The following is a 19,402-nucleotide window of genomic DNA, read 5'->3' on the forward strand; positions in this document are numbered from 1 at the left end:
GATATTTATGGTAAAAAAAGATTTGGCTTTTTTTTGTTATCCTTTTGCCTTTTCTATTTCTTATTTATTTATTTTTTATTTCCCTTCTATCTCTTTTGTATTTGGAGAAAATTAAGATTTTGTAGGCCAAAATATGGGTTTTCAATATCTCCTCTTCTTTTCCCAATAGAGAGAGAGAGAGAGAGCAAAAAAAAAAAAGAAACGAAAAGGAAAAAAGATAGTGAAAGGGTGAATTTGTCAAATTATTAGTTTAATTTTGAATTTTTATTGATAGGATGCGATTTTGTCATTTATTTTATTATTAATTTTCCCTATTACCTGACCTGATATGGATTACTTATTAGATTCTACTCACTTTTCGTAGTTTACATGTATTTCAGGGAGTAGAACGAAAATACGATAACAAGTGCCAATTTGTGGGGAAAAGGGGCCCAAGTCACAGAGCTTAGCCCAAGGGCAGTGTTGGCAAAGAAAAAAAGATCTCCTGCCCTTTATTTTGGAAGGGCTAACCGAAAGGGAGTCTTCTTCTTCCCCCTGGGGGAGCCGCCGCACAGCAGGGAGCTGGCTTCCCTCTTAGTTTTTCCATTTTTTATAGTTTAGCTTTTCCTTTGACCGTTTGGTCTCCTTCGTCTTGTAGTGGAGAGCTTTTGACTTTTCCTTGGAATCTTTTGTGGCTACCTCCTACGTGAGTCAGGAGCACTGAAGACTAAATCATCCATTGTTACTTTACTTTGCTTTATTCCTTCGAGTGAATTGCATTTCCCAATTTCGGAGTTGATGGCCGCGACTCTTGTTTCAATTTTGTGTGGATTTTGTTCATCAATTATGAACTAATTCCCTCACTCTAGTCAAGGAACAACGAAGGCTCTGGGTCGCCTAAAATTTGTGAGATCGATTTAATTTTATCTTTTTCTTTCATTTATTGGTATCCGCATATTTCTTGGTTGCTATGTTTATGGTTATTTAATTAATTGATTGTCTTGGATCCAGATAATTAGTTGATTGGATAATCTATTGTCAATTAGGGCATTAAATCCGTAATTGTTTAATTGCTCTAAAATAGTGGCAACTGGCATAATTAGACTTGTGTCAGGGGAATACGCGGGCTAATCTAAAATAACCCTGGTAGTGCGTTATTTGATTAGAATAGGGCTCCTCTAATACGTAAGGCAATTGGGGAATTAAATTCTATGGGCGTACCTAGAATTATTTCTCAATTAGAGCAGTGATTAACGGGCGTACCTTAATCATCGACACAGTAAGGAGGGGTTGACTGTCATCGCTTGTTTGGCAGTTATAACCTATTTATTAGTAAATAATTGGAATTGCCTTTGCTTATCGATGATCAATTGGGTGAACCATTGCTGAAGTTATTCCTTGGCTAGATCCTTAATTACCATTCATTTGATTTTAGTAATTTTTTGTTATTTAATTTTTAGTAGTTTCTTAGATTTTATTTGAACTTCTTTGATTGTCACCTTCTGCACAAAAACACCCCCCTTGTCACTGTGAACTTGAAAAGAAATAATTACTCCCAGTCCCTGTGGATTCGACCCTGCTCACCGCTATCTACAGAAATCACTTTTAGTTTGAGCAGGTTTTATTATTGCACAGGCTTCGACAACCTGTCAATTTTTGGCGCCGTTGCCGGGGACTGGCGCTAGTTATTTGTTTCTTTTTCAATTCATCTTGTTTACATTTTTTTATTTAGTTTATGGCTTCTTACACTCCGTATTTTGGTGATATACTGGATTTTATTTCCGGGGAAGGCAATGAGGCTAGTTTTTTTGTGAGGTCTGCATATGCAGAGGCACTAAACTCTGTTAGAGAAAGAATGGCTGCTGCAACCTGTGAAATTTGTTATGCCAGGGATCATTCAACCGGTATGTGCCCCGAATATCAAGACTACCTGAGTGACTATCTCAAAAAAAAATTTGGAGATTCTTCACCTCGATCTCAAACGTGGTATGACCCTTATTCAAACCGGTATGATCAAGGATGGTGGGATAACTCTAACGTTAATTATGAAGAGGGGCCAATGAGTTTTCAGCTGCAAGAGTCTCAACAATCGTCATTCATGTCAGACTTGCCCTCACAGACCATCAATGACTCTAAGAAAGGTGAGAGTGCAATTATCCTGACAAGTGATATGGAACTGCAAGAGTCTCAAGAAGGAGGATCCAAAGATACAGTTGAAAAGGAAGTTGAAGCGGAAGACATGAGACTCCAACATCAAATTATTCAAGTGAATGAATCCAGTGAACAATTTCCAAATGCGGTGACATCTTCTCCACTCCTTAATCAATATTTTCCTAATTCCTCTTCTTCAATTCCTGTTACTGAAATTGATTTTATTATACCAGAAAATTTGAAATTTCATGACAGGAATAAGTTAAGAGTGGCAATGGAAAAATATCTTGAACCGATGAATGCGTGTGGTGGAGGAGTGAGTGGAGAATGCAGATCATTGTTGACTTGTTTAGCGCCATTTACTAGTCCATGGAAGCCCGTAACTCGTGTGCTCAAAGATTACTCCATCTATGAGGGTTACCAGGATCATATTGAAGATGAAGCATTGAAACGAGCCACAAGATTTTATCCCCCGTGAACAAGCATAGCATGTCTAGCCAAAGACATTAAAGAAAGGCGCTCATTGGGAGGCAACCCAATTGTTTCTTTTAATTGCTTGATTGGTTTCGTGTCATAGTTTAAATCTGCTTTCCTTGAATTTGACTGATTTTGGGTGTTAATTTTCGTTTTTGCTGATTTATAGGTGCCCTTCAGTCATGACGCGCCCGCGTGGTGATGTGCAGGGAGCTCACGATCAGAAATTTCTGAAACTTCTGGGAGCTCTCCTGCCCTCTTGACGTGCCCGCGTGGGGACGTGCAGGAAGCTCACGATCAGAAATTCTGAAACTTCTGAGAGCTCTCTTGCCCTCATGACGTGCCCGCGTCACGTTCGCGGGAAAGGTAAGGATTCAAAAAAAAAAAAAAAAAAAAGAACAAAGAACAAAGAAAATTTTTCTTATCAACGTAGCTTTAGTTTCCAAAATTTAAAAAAAAAAAAAAATTTTAAAAAAATTGATTTCCGTAGAAAAAAAAATTTTCTTTTCCTTCTTTTCTTTCTTTCTTTTTTTCTTTCTTTCTTCTTCTTCTTTCTTCTTTCTTCCTCCCCTGCTCCTTCTCTGTTGCCCGCCGCCCACTTGCGCCGCAACCCCCATCACGCAGCAGCCTACCGCCGCAGCTCTCCCATCTCTCTTCTCTCTGGTCCACCGCCGCCACTCAGCGGACCTCCACCAGCCCCCATCGCCGCCCGCCAGACAGTGCCGTCCACCACATCGCCTCCACTGTCCGCAACCAGCCGCCGCCCGCGACCCCAGCGCTCCACCAGAGCGCGGCTCTCCGTCGCCAGTCGCGGCCCACCTTGCGCGCTCCACCGCCATCTTCACCTCCATAGCGCGCCGCTCGCTCCTGCTCCACCGTTGACCGCCGCTGTTTTCATCGACACCGCCGCAACCCCTCACGCGATTCCGGCACAACTGACACCCACTACTGTCCCATTTCGTCTGGCTACTACCTACGGTGGAGGTAATTGGAAGTTGCCCCCCCTAATTTCTTCATTTCGTTCGGTTGGCCACCTGGTTAACTGCTGAGGTTTTGTGATTGGGTTGTAATTGTTCAATTTCTGAAATGCTGTCACTGGTATGCCATATTATTGGGGCCCTTGTTACGATTTGACTACATTGGGTGGGCTGGTGTTGTGCAATTTTCTTTTGCTAATTAGGACGGCAGCTCTGCCTGTGTTTTGATTGTTGAAATTCTCAATTGTTGGCATTGATAGTTGTTATTTTGGTTTATCGGTGGCCGGCTAGTGGTAGTGTGTGATTTCTTTTCCACAGTTTACTACACCAGTGGTACTGGTGAGGTAATTGGACCTCAATTGCATACTTCTATTTAGTTGACCAAGTGATCATTGTCCAATCCCTGAGCTGTTATCATTGAAATTAATAATTTTGAGTTGCGACTTTTATTGGCCAACTGGAGCCATTTGTTGGGATTTTGGGTGAGCTGAAATACTGCAACTGTCTAGTGACATTTGGGCGATTTGATTCTGCTTTTGCATGTTGAATTGGAATATCTGGCCGCTTGTTTTACTTGTGAGATTGGTAGCATTTATTAATTATGGAAGACATCCTGGTGATTGGTTAATATTGCTATTTTGGGACCATTGTTTGTGACCTCAGCGGCCGGGGTTCCCAACTGGTGGATTAGTACATACTTGGAGCTATTGCTTTACTACTGCTTTGATCTGCTATAGCATTTGTTGAAATTTCTGGAGATATTTGTTGAAATTTTAGAATGCATTTGTTGAGAGTATGGATGGCCCGAGTTTGCTTGTTGACTGACTGATTTGGGTAGCCCCTGTGCTTATTGACGTGACCTTGCTAGTTTCTAGTTGTTGATAATAATTGCTGGTTGTTAGTTTTGGAGTGCAACTGTTGCTTTGTTGACCATATTTGGGCTTGGGTGGCCCGTGTTTGCTTTTAATTATTGAGTTGGGGAACACCGGTGACTATGAATGTGCGTTGGTGATTGCTATCTTTGTTGGATATTCTGTCTTTTGTTGTTTGGGGTGATAATTGGCGTCAATGGTGAGTGGCGCCACTTACAAGCACAGGTTCACAACGTAGATGAACGAATGACGAACATCACCCGCCAAGTGGCAAGGATGTCTCAGAGCTCGGCTTCCTTCCACTGTTCCCTCCTATCCTTTGGCCACTCGTGAGGGAAGTTTCGTTGCCCTCTTCGCTTTAATTGCTTTAATCCCTCCATTGAGGACAATGTAGGATCTAGGTGTGGGGGGGACAGCTATACTAGTTCTTTATTTTTAGTTTGTTATTTGTCCACCTCTCGTTCATTTTTTTTTTCTTTTTAGTGATTGGCTCGTAAGTGCATGCCAAGGTTTGATGTTGGATTATTGTCTCTGTTTCTACTATTGCCAATTTTAATAATAAAAGGGTATCAAGTTAATGTGGTTGAATTCAAGAACATCTCTTTGGTGAATATCAATAATTGTTTTACTCTTATAATTTTTGGTTAACTTTCTTAGGCATAGGGAATGATTGTTGGCATTTTTAGTGAATTGGTCCGGTTATTAACTTTAGTTCTCCATGTTTGAAAATGAGGCTAGCTGATGCAAGTTTTCTTTTGGTTCTTGTGTTATATTGACTTTTTGTGATTTTTAGCTATGCATAAACTTGACTGTACTCCGCTATTAGTTACTACTGAGTAACCGGGGATCTGCACCTAAAAGTGTCGATTCTCGCGTCAAAAAGTAGTAATTGCTATGAGTACGTGGTCACGCGGCGATAGAAGCTGAGTAACCGGGCTCCTTCATCTGGCCAATGTTGGAGTTCGCGTCAAAAGGCTCTAATGGCTAGCGACTAAGTCTTTTGTTACTATTCAAAAAAAAAAAAAGAAAAAAAAAGAGAAAAGTAGAAAAAAATGTGAAAAAAAAAGTGAAGGTTGTGTTAGTGTGTAATAAAAGTCAGCTTGCCGAATTATGGACTTAATGTTGAGATTTTGGTTAATAGTTGGACCATTTGCTGATAAATGTTATGCGTTATTCCTTTTTCTTAGATTAGTTAACCTGAAATTGGAGAAATTTGTGGTTTAGAAGCTAACCGGAGTGATGCTTCTTGGACTTGACCATTGATGCTTGATTATTATTTTTCTTGGTATCTTGGTAATTTGGTAGATAGAGCAATAGCTACTGTCAAATATTGGCACTTGTTTAATGTTCTTATGCTTGAGGACAAGCATGGTTTAGATGTGGGGGGAATTGATAGGATGCGATTTTGTCATTTATTTTATTATTAATTTTCCCTATTACCTGACCTGATATGGATTAATTATTAGATTCTACTCACTTTTCGTAGTTTACATGTATTTCAGGGAGTAGAACGAAAATACGATAACAAGTGCCAATTTGTGGGGAAAAGGGGCCCAAGTCACCGAGCTTAGCCCAAGGGCAGTGTTGGCAAAGAAAAAAAGATCTCCTGCCCTTTATTTTGGAAGGGCTAACCGAAAGGGAGTCTTCTTCTTCTTAAAAATTTGGTTTAAAAACCTATAATGATATTTATGGTAAAAAAAGATTTGGCTTTTTTTTGTTATCCTTTTGCCTTTTCTATTTCTTATTTATTTATTTTTTATTTCCCTTCTATCTCTTTTGTATTTGGAGAAAATTAAGATTTTGTAGGCCAAAATATGGGTTTTCAATATCTCCTCTTCTTTTCCCAATAGAGAGAGAGAGAGAGAGCAAAAAAAAAAAAGAAAAGAAAAGGAAAAAAGATAGTGAAAGGGTGAATTTGTCAAATTATTAGTTTAATTTTGAATTTTTATCATTGACCATTAGTTTTAACCGAAAAACTACGATAATACATTAACCCAACAATGAGGGAGTTATATATAGATTTTTAAATCATAGGACGATTATATGGTAAAGTACCCAACTAAAGGGATAAAAGGTAATTTATCGAAAAACAAAAACAAAAAAGGCATTCAGTATGAAAAGGTACCGCTGTCAAATCAAGTCTTTGGGCCATGAAATCAACGATTTCGTCATAGAAGTTTAACATGACAGTATTCTAGTTTTATTCGACGGATGCATGTGCATGTGCAATTGCTTGCGGGATGCAACGAAAGTGAGAGCAAATTATCAAACGGGCGAAAGCAACATATCTCTACTTAGTTATATAAAAGCTTCTCACAATTCACTATTTTGATTCTGAACTTATTACTTGTAGTAAAAAATTACTAGCATCAAAATGAATATTGGACTCAGCATTTCGAGTCTGTTTTATGAAAATAGAAAAAAAAAGACTCAGCATTTCGAGTCTGTTTTATGAAAATAGAAAAAAAAAGACTCAACATTTCAAGTTGTGTCCATAGTCTATTAAGTCAGATAGAATTGTGCTAAGTTAAACTAATTTTAATTTTAGATAATTTGTGGGAACAAGATGACCTTTCGTTTTGCACTATATTTATTCAATTATGTAAAGATAAGAACCAAATCCTGATACATTGCACCATCAACTTCGAAAATTTTCAGAAGAAGGCTTGAAACTTTTATAAATTTTTAAGTTTTTATCACAATCACCCCATCAATTTTTGGAAATATCCTTCTCCATTGACATCGCTCCCCTACATCCTGAAAAGTCCTCGTCTCTCCTCACATTACTACCTAATCAACCAATTTCTTCTATGGTATATTTGTTTCAAAGCTAAAATACAATTTGATTATATTTAAATAAGGAATAATTTTAGAGAGTTTAAAGCAAAATCCAAATAAAAACATAATCTCAAATCGATTTTTTTTTTTTTTACATAATAATGACATTATTTAAGATGTACAATCTTGCACCCGCTACTACAGGTTTTAGCTCTGCCACTGTTAATTAGTGGGAGAATAAATAGTGTGTTTAGAATGCATATTATTTACACATACTGATTTGCTTGCATCTAGGGGCAGGGGTGGGGCGGGGAACGCCTCCCCCAACCCCCGCTCCGTTGCATTTTAATTCCCCCTGCCTCCGCCCCCGCTTTCCCCCGTGGGGTTAAAAAAATTTTATTATATAATTTCATTATAATTAAATTTGAGCAAATAATCAAGTACTAAAATATCAACACATCACCAAATTATTATCCATTGTAACTTCACAATTGAAACTCATAAAAATAATTAAAAAAAGGTTATTTGAATACAATCTAATATGATAAAACAAATATAACTAAAATAATCAAGTTTTCACTTTTGATATAAATACAATCACTAAATTATTATTGTGTTTTTTTTAGAAAAAAGTGTTATTGTATTAAGTGTAGTTAGGAATTTAACATAAATGTATTAATAAATTTAGTATAAATAATTAATAATTTTTATTAATAGACATGTATAATTAGTAGTATAATTGATAATATCATTATATATATAATTATGTACATATATATATATATATATATATATATATATTTCAAACGGGTGGCGGGGCGGGGGGTGGGGCGGGGGAGTATACCCCCATCCCCCGCCCCGTTTCTAAACGGGGGGAAAATTCACCCCCACCCTCGCCCCCGCCCCGCCCCAACCCCCGCCCCAATGACCCCCCATGGGGCGGGTGCCCGCCCCCGTTGCCATCCCTACTCCCCCGCCCCGTTTCTAAACGGGGGGAAAAATTCACCCCCACCCCCACCCCCGCCCCAATGACCCCCCATGGGGCGGGTGCCCGCCCCCGTTGCCATCCCTACTTGCATCATCAATACAATTTTCAATCACCTTTTTTTTATTTCACATATATCATATCAAAATAGTACTACAGTATTTTTTCACAAAGTTATCTCAAATAATTTACTATCCAAACACACTCAAAAATTTTAATCACTTTTCCGGATAATGATATAAAATTTGTTTACTTTGTAGCAATCGTGCATTCTCCCATACATAAATTGCGTGCATAGATTAACACTAAAGTAGTGGATTATAGCTATACTTGCCCATCCTGAATAGCTCCACAAAACTATATGATGAGAAATGAAAAATGGAAGACTATCAATATATTCTTTGGTCGAATTCCTTGTATTAACCCGAGATACCAGTGAAGATTGTTTTTTTTTTTGAAATGCCAGTGAAGATTGTTATGTGATTTAAAGTTCAAGACAAAGCATATGATTAAAAATAAAGGCAACTGAGCCTTTGGTACGACAAAATTGGGAGCATATATAGCCTACAAAACCTTAAGTACTACTACTTGACAAAAGTGAAGACAACAGACAACTGGCACAAATTAGAGATGAAAAGTGGGACATATGTGTTTGGAACAGAAGGTGTTAAAACTTCGGAAAACAGAAAAGACAGATGAATGACAAAAATCCAAATCCCGTACATTTCTTGATTCATATAATTTCCTTTGCTAGTGTCAATTTGACGTGCAACTGCGCACCAACTTTGACATCCCACCTGCAGGTTCCCCATTGTCCTCGAGTTTGCGACACAGTTCCCCCATCTAGTGTTCTATCATTGTCCTCGAGTTTGCAAGATCATTGTCTCTTGCAAACTCGAGGACAATGATAGAACACTAGATGGGGGAACTTGCAGGTGGGATGTCAAAGTTGGTGCGCAGTTGCACATCAAATTGGCACTAGCAAAGGAAATATCAGTAGCATTTTATATGGACGAAAAGTTACTGCGGGCAAAGGTTTGGTTTTTGAAGCTGGTATAAGGGATTTTACTAGAGTTTAAAAACCTATATATAACCCTTTATTGTTTTAGTTAACGTGTCACCGTTAGTTTTTCCATTAAAACTAACGATCAATAATAAAAAGTTAAAATTAAACTAATAAATTGACAATTTTAACCTTTCATTACTAAAAGATTTGGCTTTTTTTTTGTTTTTTATTTATTTGTTTTATGGTATCCTTTCGTCTTTTCTATGTCTTATTTATTTTTTTATTTCCCTTCTATCTCTTTTGTATTTGGAGAAAATTAAGATTTTGTAGGCCAAAATATGTGTTTTCAAAATCATCTCTTCTTTTGAGAGAGAGAGAGAGAGAGAGAGAGAGAGAGAGAGAGAGAGAGAGAGAGGGAGAGAGAAGGCCAAAAAGGAAAACAAAGGAAAAAAGGTAGTGAAAGGGTGAATTTGTCAAATTATTAGTTTAACTCTGACTTTTTACCATTGACCATTAGTTTTAACCAAAAAACTAACAATGATACATTAACCCAATATTGAGGGGATTAAATATAGATTTTTAAATCATAGGAGGATTATTTGATAAAGTATCTGACTACAGCAGGATAAACAGTAATTTATCAAAAAAAAAAAAAAAAAGCATTCAGTATGAAGGGGAAACCATCTTCCTCTCTGTAGCCTTAAGTGTTTTTGTGAATTTTGACGACTTTTCATGTGGTACCACTGCAATATTCTTTGCTATAATTAGAGGGAAAGAAACCAAACCTTTTTTATTCTTTGGTTATATAGTTGATTGAGCACTGATTGATGCAAAAGAAAATGACAAAAGCTTTAATATTTTTTTTTTTTTTTGGTATGCTATCTAAACAATAGAATAATTGGGACGAGGAGAATGATTGGAGGAACCAAATCTAGGATATTATTTTTCAATTTTCATTAGTATTTACGAACAGTTGACATTGTTTGTGAAATCTAGGGTGTAATATTTTTTTTATCTTGCCATGAGTTCAGACTTCAGACTAAAGGACTCATTAATTCCCGCAAGGAGCCATAGAGAGGCAGAGATCACTTTTTCTGATCCTAAGACCCATTTGACAAAGAAGGGCAATTCTTTAATCAATTGCTGGTGGAATTTTTTTTGTTTTGCCCCAGTTTCAGTACATATTTTGTGGATTTAATTAGTGGGGAAAAACACGTCAATTGGGGCTAATTAAACACAGAATTAAGCATTACAAGCCAGAAAGGAGGAATTGGACCAAGTTTTGGGCTCCCATAGCGATTTGATGAGAAAAATGTAACAGTGACGTGGTTAATAAACTTCCAAGGAAAATGGGTCCCCGGGGAGGGAAAAATAAGGGATAGATTGGGTGGTACAGGAGGAGGAGGGAGTGTACGCGAAAGATTCTAATTTCTAAACCTTTCATTTATACTAAAATTTTTTTTAAGAAATCCAAAGTATAATAATCGATATGGAAAATATTATTTTCTTTAGAAAAAGGATAATTTCATTGACGAAAACTGCATGGTAGTAATTAAATCATAAACATTTCACAAATACATGAGATAGAAGAAAACTTCTTCTGATCTGAAGGATCAACAGAAGATACCACCTACTTACTCATCACAAATTCAGATGGGTCTTGCAACTCCAAAATGATCATGTTTTTGATAATCGGATTTAGTTTTCGGCTGTTTCAAGTCCAAATATCAAGTTTAGATATGATAAAATAGATCTAAGAAATCATAGATTTGACAAAACAAATGTGAGAAAAATCCAAATCTAACAAGGAAGACAAAAGAAATTAACCAAAAAAAATATCACAAGGAATATTATAGGAGAGAGGAAACATCAAAATCCTAAGAGTAGGTGGATTTTCACCGAATGATGCAAGTGGTTTTCTTTTTTCTTTTTTTTTTTGACAGAGTTTGAAATTCTTATTTAATTTCTAAAATTGTAATATGAAAAGTATGAGCTTCTCAAGGTTATCTAATAAACTGTCCTATGACTTTTATTTTCAATGAAATTACATACACGGACAATTGTGTAATGAAACAGAAAATCAAAAGGAGGTTAAAGTGATCGACGACTTAGAAACTTCTTGTGATTATGAAATTTCTGTCCGGCCGGGGGGTAATTCTACTTTCAAGTTTCAAACCATGGATTATAAAGTTATGACAATTAAACAATGGCTGCTGTTAATACTACAATCCAAATCCTATCTCCACAACAATTTTTGCAATGAAATATCAAATTTGTCCTTCTCAAATCCAAATGCAATTTGGACTTCAAAGAGGTAATTCTTTTTCATTCTAACCAAAAAAAAAAAAAGTTGCAAATTTGGATGATTTTGTCGGTGAATCATGAATGCCTCACTTTTCTAGTCCAACTAATTTCCATTCTAGAAGATGGACTGAACTTTTTTTTTCCTTCTTAATCTTACTTTGATAATAGCTATTCAGTCAACTAATGCATGTGTACGTATCTCATTTATCCACATACACGTTTGTTTGTCATGAGTTATAAAATTCCCCTCCAATGACGTTGTTTTGCTTGCTTAATTTAGCTGGAAAACTAATGAAAAGATGCCTTTAGTCAATAAGTTCACAGTAATATGATGGAGATGCATTTTTCTTTTGTCTATAAGTCAAAGAAGAATGTCAGCTGTTTAAGTCCGCTAACAAAACTCACTCGATATTATTATGCATTTCAAATAGCACATGGTTCTTGACGACTGAAGTAAACTCACTCGGTATTATGTTTTCCAAAAGTTGGCTACAGAATTGCAATTTGTCTGTCTTTTGGCTCCAGTTAGCAAGAATTTCAATTCACACGATAAAGCATTAAATAGTGATTTTGAACCATGTATTGTATAGTCATTAATTTATTAAAAAAAAAAATACGTGAATAATCTTTTTATTCCCACCCCAGATGTTGTCTAGAAATCACTCCTTTAAGCGGCATAAAATGAACTGTTTTGATGATTTTCTAGTCACTACTGAATCAACTTTAGGAAACAGCAAGAACAAGCCTAAATAAGCTTCTTCTTTTTTTTCCTTCGAAGTATTTTAGAGAAATTTTGCCTAAAATAACTTCCTATAAATGAATTATGGACGAAATCATATATATCCACAACTTCTACTGGTATCTGATTCATTCTCTAATCTCTCTAACACATATATTTTCTTAATTTCGCTGTTTATAATTTTGGGTGTCTCCCGTCTGTATTGCATGTTAAACTTCCCAATCATTATATCACTGTCCGTGATTGAGAGACGACTTGATGACCAGTCAAAACTGGATAACTATGTAGTTACTTTCATAACGAAAACCAAAATGACAGATATTGTGTATTTATTCAATAAGAAGAGTGGGAATTGTTCCTCATTTCCTCTGTGTTTGCAATACGCCTTGTAATGATTTTTTATGAGAAAACATTGTAACATTTCGTGCTCGCAAATCTCACTACGGATGTGAGGACTATTTTCTATAAGTGATTTATAGCTCTAAAAATGTGTCATGTCTCGTGATAATGACGAGAATCGAACTTACGCAAATTTTAATTTACCAAAATGGAGCTCAACATAGTTGATTGAGCAGCTCCACCTCTGGTGAGACTACACTCATAATTTATAAAACTTGACTTCATTACTTGTAACTCTTGAAATCTCAACTTTGACCAGTAAATTAATACCTTATTTTTTTTTATTTGAAAAAGTGCATATACAAAATAATTACGAACTGTAGGGAGTGACAGCTCTCTAATTGCTAATATTAATTGAATTCCACCTCTACTTGAGGAAAATGGAGGAATCAAATTGAAATTCACCAGGAGGTCTGGACTGAGATCTTGTGTAAGTACGTTGATGAACGTGTCTGTCAATCATTGATTTGTGTCGGTGCGTGGTATGAAAACCAAAAGGAATGGGATAATCATGAAGACATTTTATTCGTAGGTTGAATTTAGTATCCATAGAAAAAGTCTTCAGACACAGATCTGATACGTGAATAATGCTAATTAATAGGAAAAAAGCTAAGTGATTTGAGCCGTACAAATTCAATAAAAACGTTAAAGGGGCAATCAGGAAATGGGGTATTGATTGTGAGTCGAAAACTTTTCTGATCAATTTTTTTCTTTTCTCTTGATCATTGGCCTTCATAAAATAAAAGTTAAAACATAATTCACTAGATATCCATCCCAAATATCACGGAATTACCATTTTTCAAGTCGATATATTAGATTATTTTCTGATCATTAGAGGGAAAGACCCCAAAACATAAAATGGAAAGCTGAAGTTTTTTTTTTTTTTTTTTTTAGAAAAATTTATCTAATTAACACCATCCTCAGCCTAAATATTTTAGCAGAGGTTCTAGATTTTATTTGTAGCTTTTATTTATTTTGATTTGATAGTTGATTGAGCACTAAAAAATATGTCAAATGAGAAAAATACAAAATATTTCATCTTCCCTTTTGCTTTTTTCTTGAAAGAATCCAAGCCTTAACAATTGAGAGGAGGAGAAATATAGCAAAGAACCACGTCTTTTATGGACTTTATCTTTCATTAGTATTCACGAACTATTGTAGGACTTATTTTTTATGTCAAAAACTAAATTATGGACACAGGTCCCAACGATAATCAAGAAAATCATTCGGAATAGATTTGTGCAAAATGTATAAAAAATAACTTTGTATGCACACTGTAAAAGTATAAAATAAAATTTTGTGAATTTCACACATGATGTAAAATATGATATATAAGATGCAATCTAACCCTTATATATATTTTTTTGGCCACATGTTGGCTACGAACCTTTCCTGCCATGATTTGCGCAAGTTGTTAAAGAAAGCTAGAGGTCACTTTTTCTTCTCCTAACCCCCAAATCGATAGAGAAGGACATATTTTCACCCCCAATTAAGTTTTCACCCCTTTTCATACCTTTTTCTTCTCCTAACCCCCAAACCGATAGAGAAGGACAACTGGGGGTGAAAACTAAACATAATCACTTTTTCAGCACATGATTTTCAACTAGTTGTCAATTAAGTTTCAATTGAAATAAAGATTTTATAATTATTTAAATTATTCAACAAAATTATCAATTTAAGATGAACATAAACATAAATACATTAAATTGTATTGTTGAAATATTTGATTTAATATGAAGGAAAGACAAAAAGAAATAGCAAGAATTTTTTTAAAAATTCATGTGAGTATTTTATATTGGTAATTACTTTTACTTGTTATTGTAATCACAATGCCTAACCATAATCGATTGAAACTCCCATCCACAAGTCATGCAACGATTTGTGTTATACTGTTTAGAATTAAAGCTACTGTATAGTCAAATAAAATTCTCTTTTTGCATTGATTTTTCTTTTATATATGATTTATGTGTTATCATTTGTTTGTAATTAATTTAACAAAAAGATGCTCTTTAGCCTAAATGATATGTTTTGACAATGTGAATTACTTTTAAGGATTTTAATGAGATTTAGAACGCATTTTTTATTCATTTAATCTAATTCATATTTTATTTCATTTGAAATATAATTATTTAAAACATCAGGGACCATATTGATCAAATTTTCAAATATTAGGGACCAAAAAATATAAAGTCAAAACTTTTGACTAGTTCTAACTTGATTTTGACCGTTAGATATTGTAGTTTTCTATTAGCTGTCCTAAATTTGCCTAAAATAAACAAATTTGGGACCATATTTATTTTGGTCAAAATATTAGGGACTAGTTTAACTCATAAACCACACGTTGGGGACCAAAATTGCACATTTTCCTTTAGTTTAATCATTTTTTATATCCCAACTCTTCCTTTTATATATACGCTTCAATTATTTCCAATATTAAACTCAATTAAAAAAATAAAAACTACTACAATATTTGCTTTAACATGTATAAAATTCAATATATAATGTTGAAAATTTCACCCATTTTCCGTTATAATAATTTCGTCTACCTTTCCGTACCTTTGTTTTCCACGATTCTTTTCGCTCTTCACTTTCTATTGGGATCCTCATCTCGATTGTAGTGGTCACAAAATATTTTCTAAATAATGGGCATTAGATGATGAACAAATTTTTAAGAGAGCTTTTATTGTAATTTTAAAATATATTGCATTATTTCATCCAAGCACAACCGGTTTCTCCAGTGCCCCGCACATTATTTCTCTCTCCGTCTTTGTGCGTCCCCACAGAACACAGTTGGCCTCCTTGCATTGCTTCTGCCTACCGTGGGCAGAAAAGTGAACTTTCCACTGTAGACGTAACCAAGAAGGTCAATCAGGGGTTTGATGTATATCTAATTTTTTTGTTGTCAGAAAAGAAACGTGGTCTGCTAAGTACTCGAACCCATTTCACGAGGGAAACAAGTATTCAATTATTTCCTTTGTCTCCATTGATATGTTGATAGTATAAATACCTTAAGAGCTTATGCTTATACCAACATCACAACAAACATAGTCATATAATGTGGTTGATCATGAAGGTTTTTGTCTTGCATTTTGTTGTTTTACTTATTCTGTTCGGTGTCTCGCCTAGCCAAGCTGCTACTCATAACTATTCATTTGTGGTAAGTATAACTTAGTTTGAAGATCGTAATCATTCGTTATGAAGCATTTTAGTTTTTCTTTTTCTTTTTTAAAAAGGAGATTCCAAATCTTACAATAAGAGTCGAACCCAAAATTTTATTATCACTTAACTAATATTTCTACCAGTTACATTGGGTCTTAGAGATGGAAACATTCTAAGTTTAGCGCCGCATAAAGAGTTTTTTGCCCCAAAATCATCAAAAATGTTTTCCGTGGCAGGTTTTTTTACCTTTAAGTAACAGTTGATGTTTATTAAGTGATTTGCAAATAAGTAGCTTGAGAGCTTGTATCCAAAATTGTTTGTTACCAGTGATTTCTGCTTTTTCTTTTATACCTTGTAAGAATGAAATATGAGCTTGTATCCATTAATTTTTTTTGGGCAAATAGAAAATTTATGACTTTAGGGATTTCACTACTCTCTCTCTCTTCCCCCAGGGAAACAAGAGTTTAACATTCAACACAAACGAATACTACAAAATTCCAAATTGCTCTGTTCTTCTCCCCATTTCATCATAAGCTAGCCCATGGCTGTTTGATTTGTTGCAAACATTTCAGAATTCCGAAGATATAGGCATAATGCAATGTTTACATTCTCAAATAAGCCAACGTACTGTGCTAAATGTCAAGTCATCTATCATTGATTAGTACTAATAACCTACAGCCAAGGTATGGAGTTTGAGTTGTATCTAGGCATGGAGTTTTACAGCCAAGGTACCCATGGTCAGATGGTCCAGAGTTCATCACTCAGTGCCCTATCATGCCTGGAAAATCTTTCTTCCAAAAGGTCATAATCACGGAAGAGATTGGAACTTTGTGGTGGCATGCTCACAGTGATTGGTCTCGAGCAACAGTTCATGGCGCAATCATTATTTACCCCAAAAGAGGAGATAGATACCCGTTTCCTAAGCCTGATGCAGAAATTCCCATCATATTAGGTACAAATAAAGGGATTAATTCTATTCTTTGATTATATTTCCTGAGGTCAATTTGATTTGGTAATAAATCAAAATCACCCCATTTAGTAAATCATTTCCCTGACAATCAGTCTGACCATTTTTATCAGTTTGTTACTGTGTAGTCTGATTCAACTGGTGCATTTCAAATTAAGAAGGGTGATGGAATCTTGTTTTGACTAGTTTAGTCATTGCATTTCATTTTCTTGTATATTAAATTTGGACTAGATCCAACTTTTTGCCTCCGAACTTGTACCTCATTCTCAGTTTGCACCTTATTCTAAACTTCAGTTTTAACACTTTGCATCCGAATCTTTTATTTTGATAAACTAGGACAAATTTGAGAGGTTATGGTGCAACCAACATGTCCAAAATTGAAATTTAAGGTACACACGATTAAAAACAGAAATTAACGATTAAAAATGCTTCAATGCAGGAGAATGGTGGAAGAGAAATATAACAGATGTGGTGGAAGAATTTTTACATAATGGGGGAGACCCTGCGAAGTCTGATGCTTTCATGATAAACGGCCATCCTGGCGATTTTAATTCATGTTCAGTTGTACCAGGTAAGTGATACAGGATTAAAAGGACCATTTTCAATTGGTTCTAATTGTGTGATTTCTCTGAAACCTTGTCATTTTGCAGATACATTCAAGTTGAATGTGACTTCTGGAAAAACTTATTTGCTCCGGATGGTCAATGCTGTCATGAACAACCTGATGTTCTTTGGCATTGCAAACCATACTCTTACCGTTGTGGGAACAGATGGAAGCTACACAAAGCAATTAAAGAGCGGTTACATTGCTATAGCCCCAGGACAAACCATGGATGTCTTGTTAGAAGCTAATCAAAAACCTGATCACTACTACATGGCTGCTAAGGTTTATACCAATGTCACTGTTTTTCCTTACGACCAGAATACCACCACGGGAATAATCCAATACTTGGGAGATTACAATGCAACTTCATCTCCAATCTTCCCAAATCTCCCAGCTGCCGATGATGCCAATTCAACATATAACTTCACAGGAAGCCTTAAAAGCTTAGCAAGTCCAGAACATCCTGTTCATGTCCCAGAAAATGTGACCACTAATCTATTTTTCACACTCTCGATAAACAATGTCTCGTGTGAACCAAATAATACATGTACGGGGCCTGGAGGCAGCCGGCTAAGAGCTAGCGTTAACAACCAAAGTTTGGAATTGCCCCAGCTCGATATACTTCAAGCCTACTACAATCAGACTCGAGGAATTTATGACCCTGACTTTCCCCACTTCCCACCGTTTGTGTTCAATTATACAGCAAATAATCTTCCTGTAGAACTACGATTGCCTAATATAAGTACCCAAGTTTTGGTTCTTGAATATAACTCCACGGTCGAGATAGTATTCCAAGGGACGAATCTGGTGACAGGGATAGATCATCCGATGCATTTGCATGGACACAGTTTCTACGTAGTTGGATCAGGTCCTGAAATCTTTGACAATGTAACAGACCCTCAGAACTATAACACTGAGGACCCCCCTTTTATGAATACAATTGCTGTTCGCAGGAACGGCTGGACAGCTATCCGATTCAGGGCCAATAATCCTGGTAAGCATCAATCTAGTTGCCTTTATGTGCTACACATATATATATATATATCAAGTCCTCAGGCGCTTCTAACCTGGTGTATGTGAAACCTTTCCCGCAATTGCAAAATTCATACTCAAAATCTTCTAACCTGGTGTTTGTTTATCTTGTTTCAATATAGTTTGTTTTATTAAAAAAAAAATTGTTAAATGTGTCCGGCATAGTACTATTAGCCCATGTGCATCACTATTTGTGTGTATTTGTAAGTAAGGATTATAACGTCATAGGGCTCACCTAATTCCTTGCAGGCGTGTGGTTCATGCATTGCCATTTCGAGCGTCATGTAAGCTGGGGAATGGGAATGACCTTCATTGTTAAAAATGGCACTGGCCCGGGAGAACAAATGCTTCCTCCACCTCCAGACATGCCACCTTGTTAGATGCTGCTGTGCCAAATGCCAAACTTAATAATATGGTTACTTTGTGAAGCAAGTGATGAATGGTGCAGAATTGAAGAAAAGTGTGCTTTTAAATTTTGTATTCTTTTCTTGATTTTTGAATGATCATAGATAAAAGTTTCTAATCTAGGTGTTGAAATGTTGCAATAAATCGGTTTTTTTTAGTAAATCTGTTTCTTTTTAGTCGGTTGGATGATAAAATATCAAATTGGATAAATTACTAATAACCCCGAAATGGTTTTGCATATTTCTAGATGATCTCCCTTATACCTTAAAATAATCCACATAGCCCCGTAATTTTATGTAAGGTGAAGACTAAACAAAAAGCACCTCCACTTACGGTGATTGACCTAGAGATGCTCCGAAAATACGTGTAATGAAATTATAATAAGCACTTAGTTTCTATACTTTTGCATGGATATTCACTTAAATTGCTCATAATTTTGTACATATTTGCACAATTCCTCTATAATTTTATGTAAAGTAGTTAGATTCTCATTCGATCTTATGTCAAAGCATGAAGAATTAGATACAAATAAGATCCAAAATTTCCAAGTATAGGTTTCTCGATCAGGTTT

The 19,402-nt window shown here is 35.6% G+C and overlaps 1 protein-coding gene across 1 annotated transcript; it reads left to right on the plus strand.

The window, feature by feature from the left end:
* The first annotated feature begins 15,718 nt into the window (after positions 1-15,718).
* LOC140009802 (laccase-14-like) lies at positions 15,719-18,993 on the plus strand. Its single transcript, XM_072056126.1, has 5 exons — positions 15,719-15,821; positions 16,502-16,775; positions 17,230-17,361; positions 17,441-18,388; positions 18,676-18,993. Exons 2-5 carry the CDS (start codon positions 16,598-16,600, stop codon positions 18,804-18,806), a joined length of 1,389 nt encoding a protein of 462 aa, XP_071912227.1. The 5' UTR covers positions 15,719-15,821; positions 16,502-16,597; the 3' UTR covers positions 18,807-18,993.
* Positions 18,994-19,402: the final 409 nt, after the last annotated feature.

The sequence above is a fragment of the Coffea arabica genome, chromosome 1e, assembly GCF_036785885.1.
Source record: "Coffea arabica cultivar ET-39 chromosome 1e, Coffea Arabica ET-39 HiFi, whole genome shotgun sequence".
Classification (NCBI taxonomy): Eukaryota; Viridiplantae; Streptophyta; class Magnoliopsida; order Gentianales; family Rubiaceae; genus Coffea; species Coffea arabica.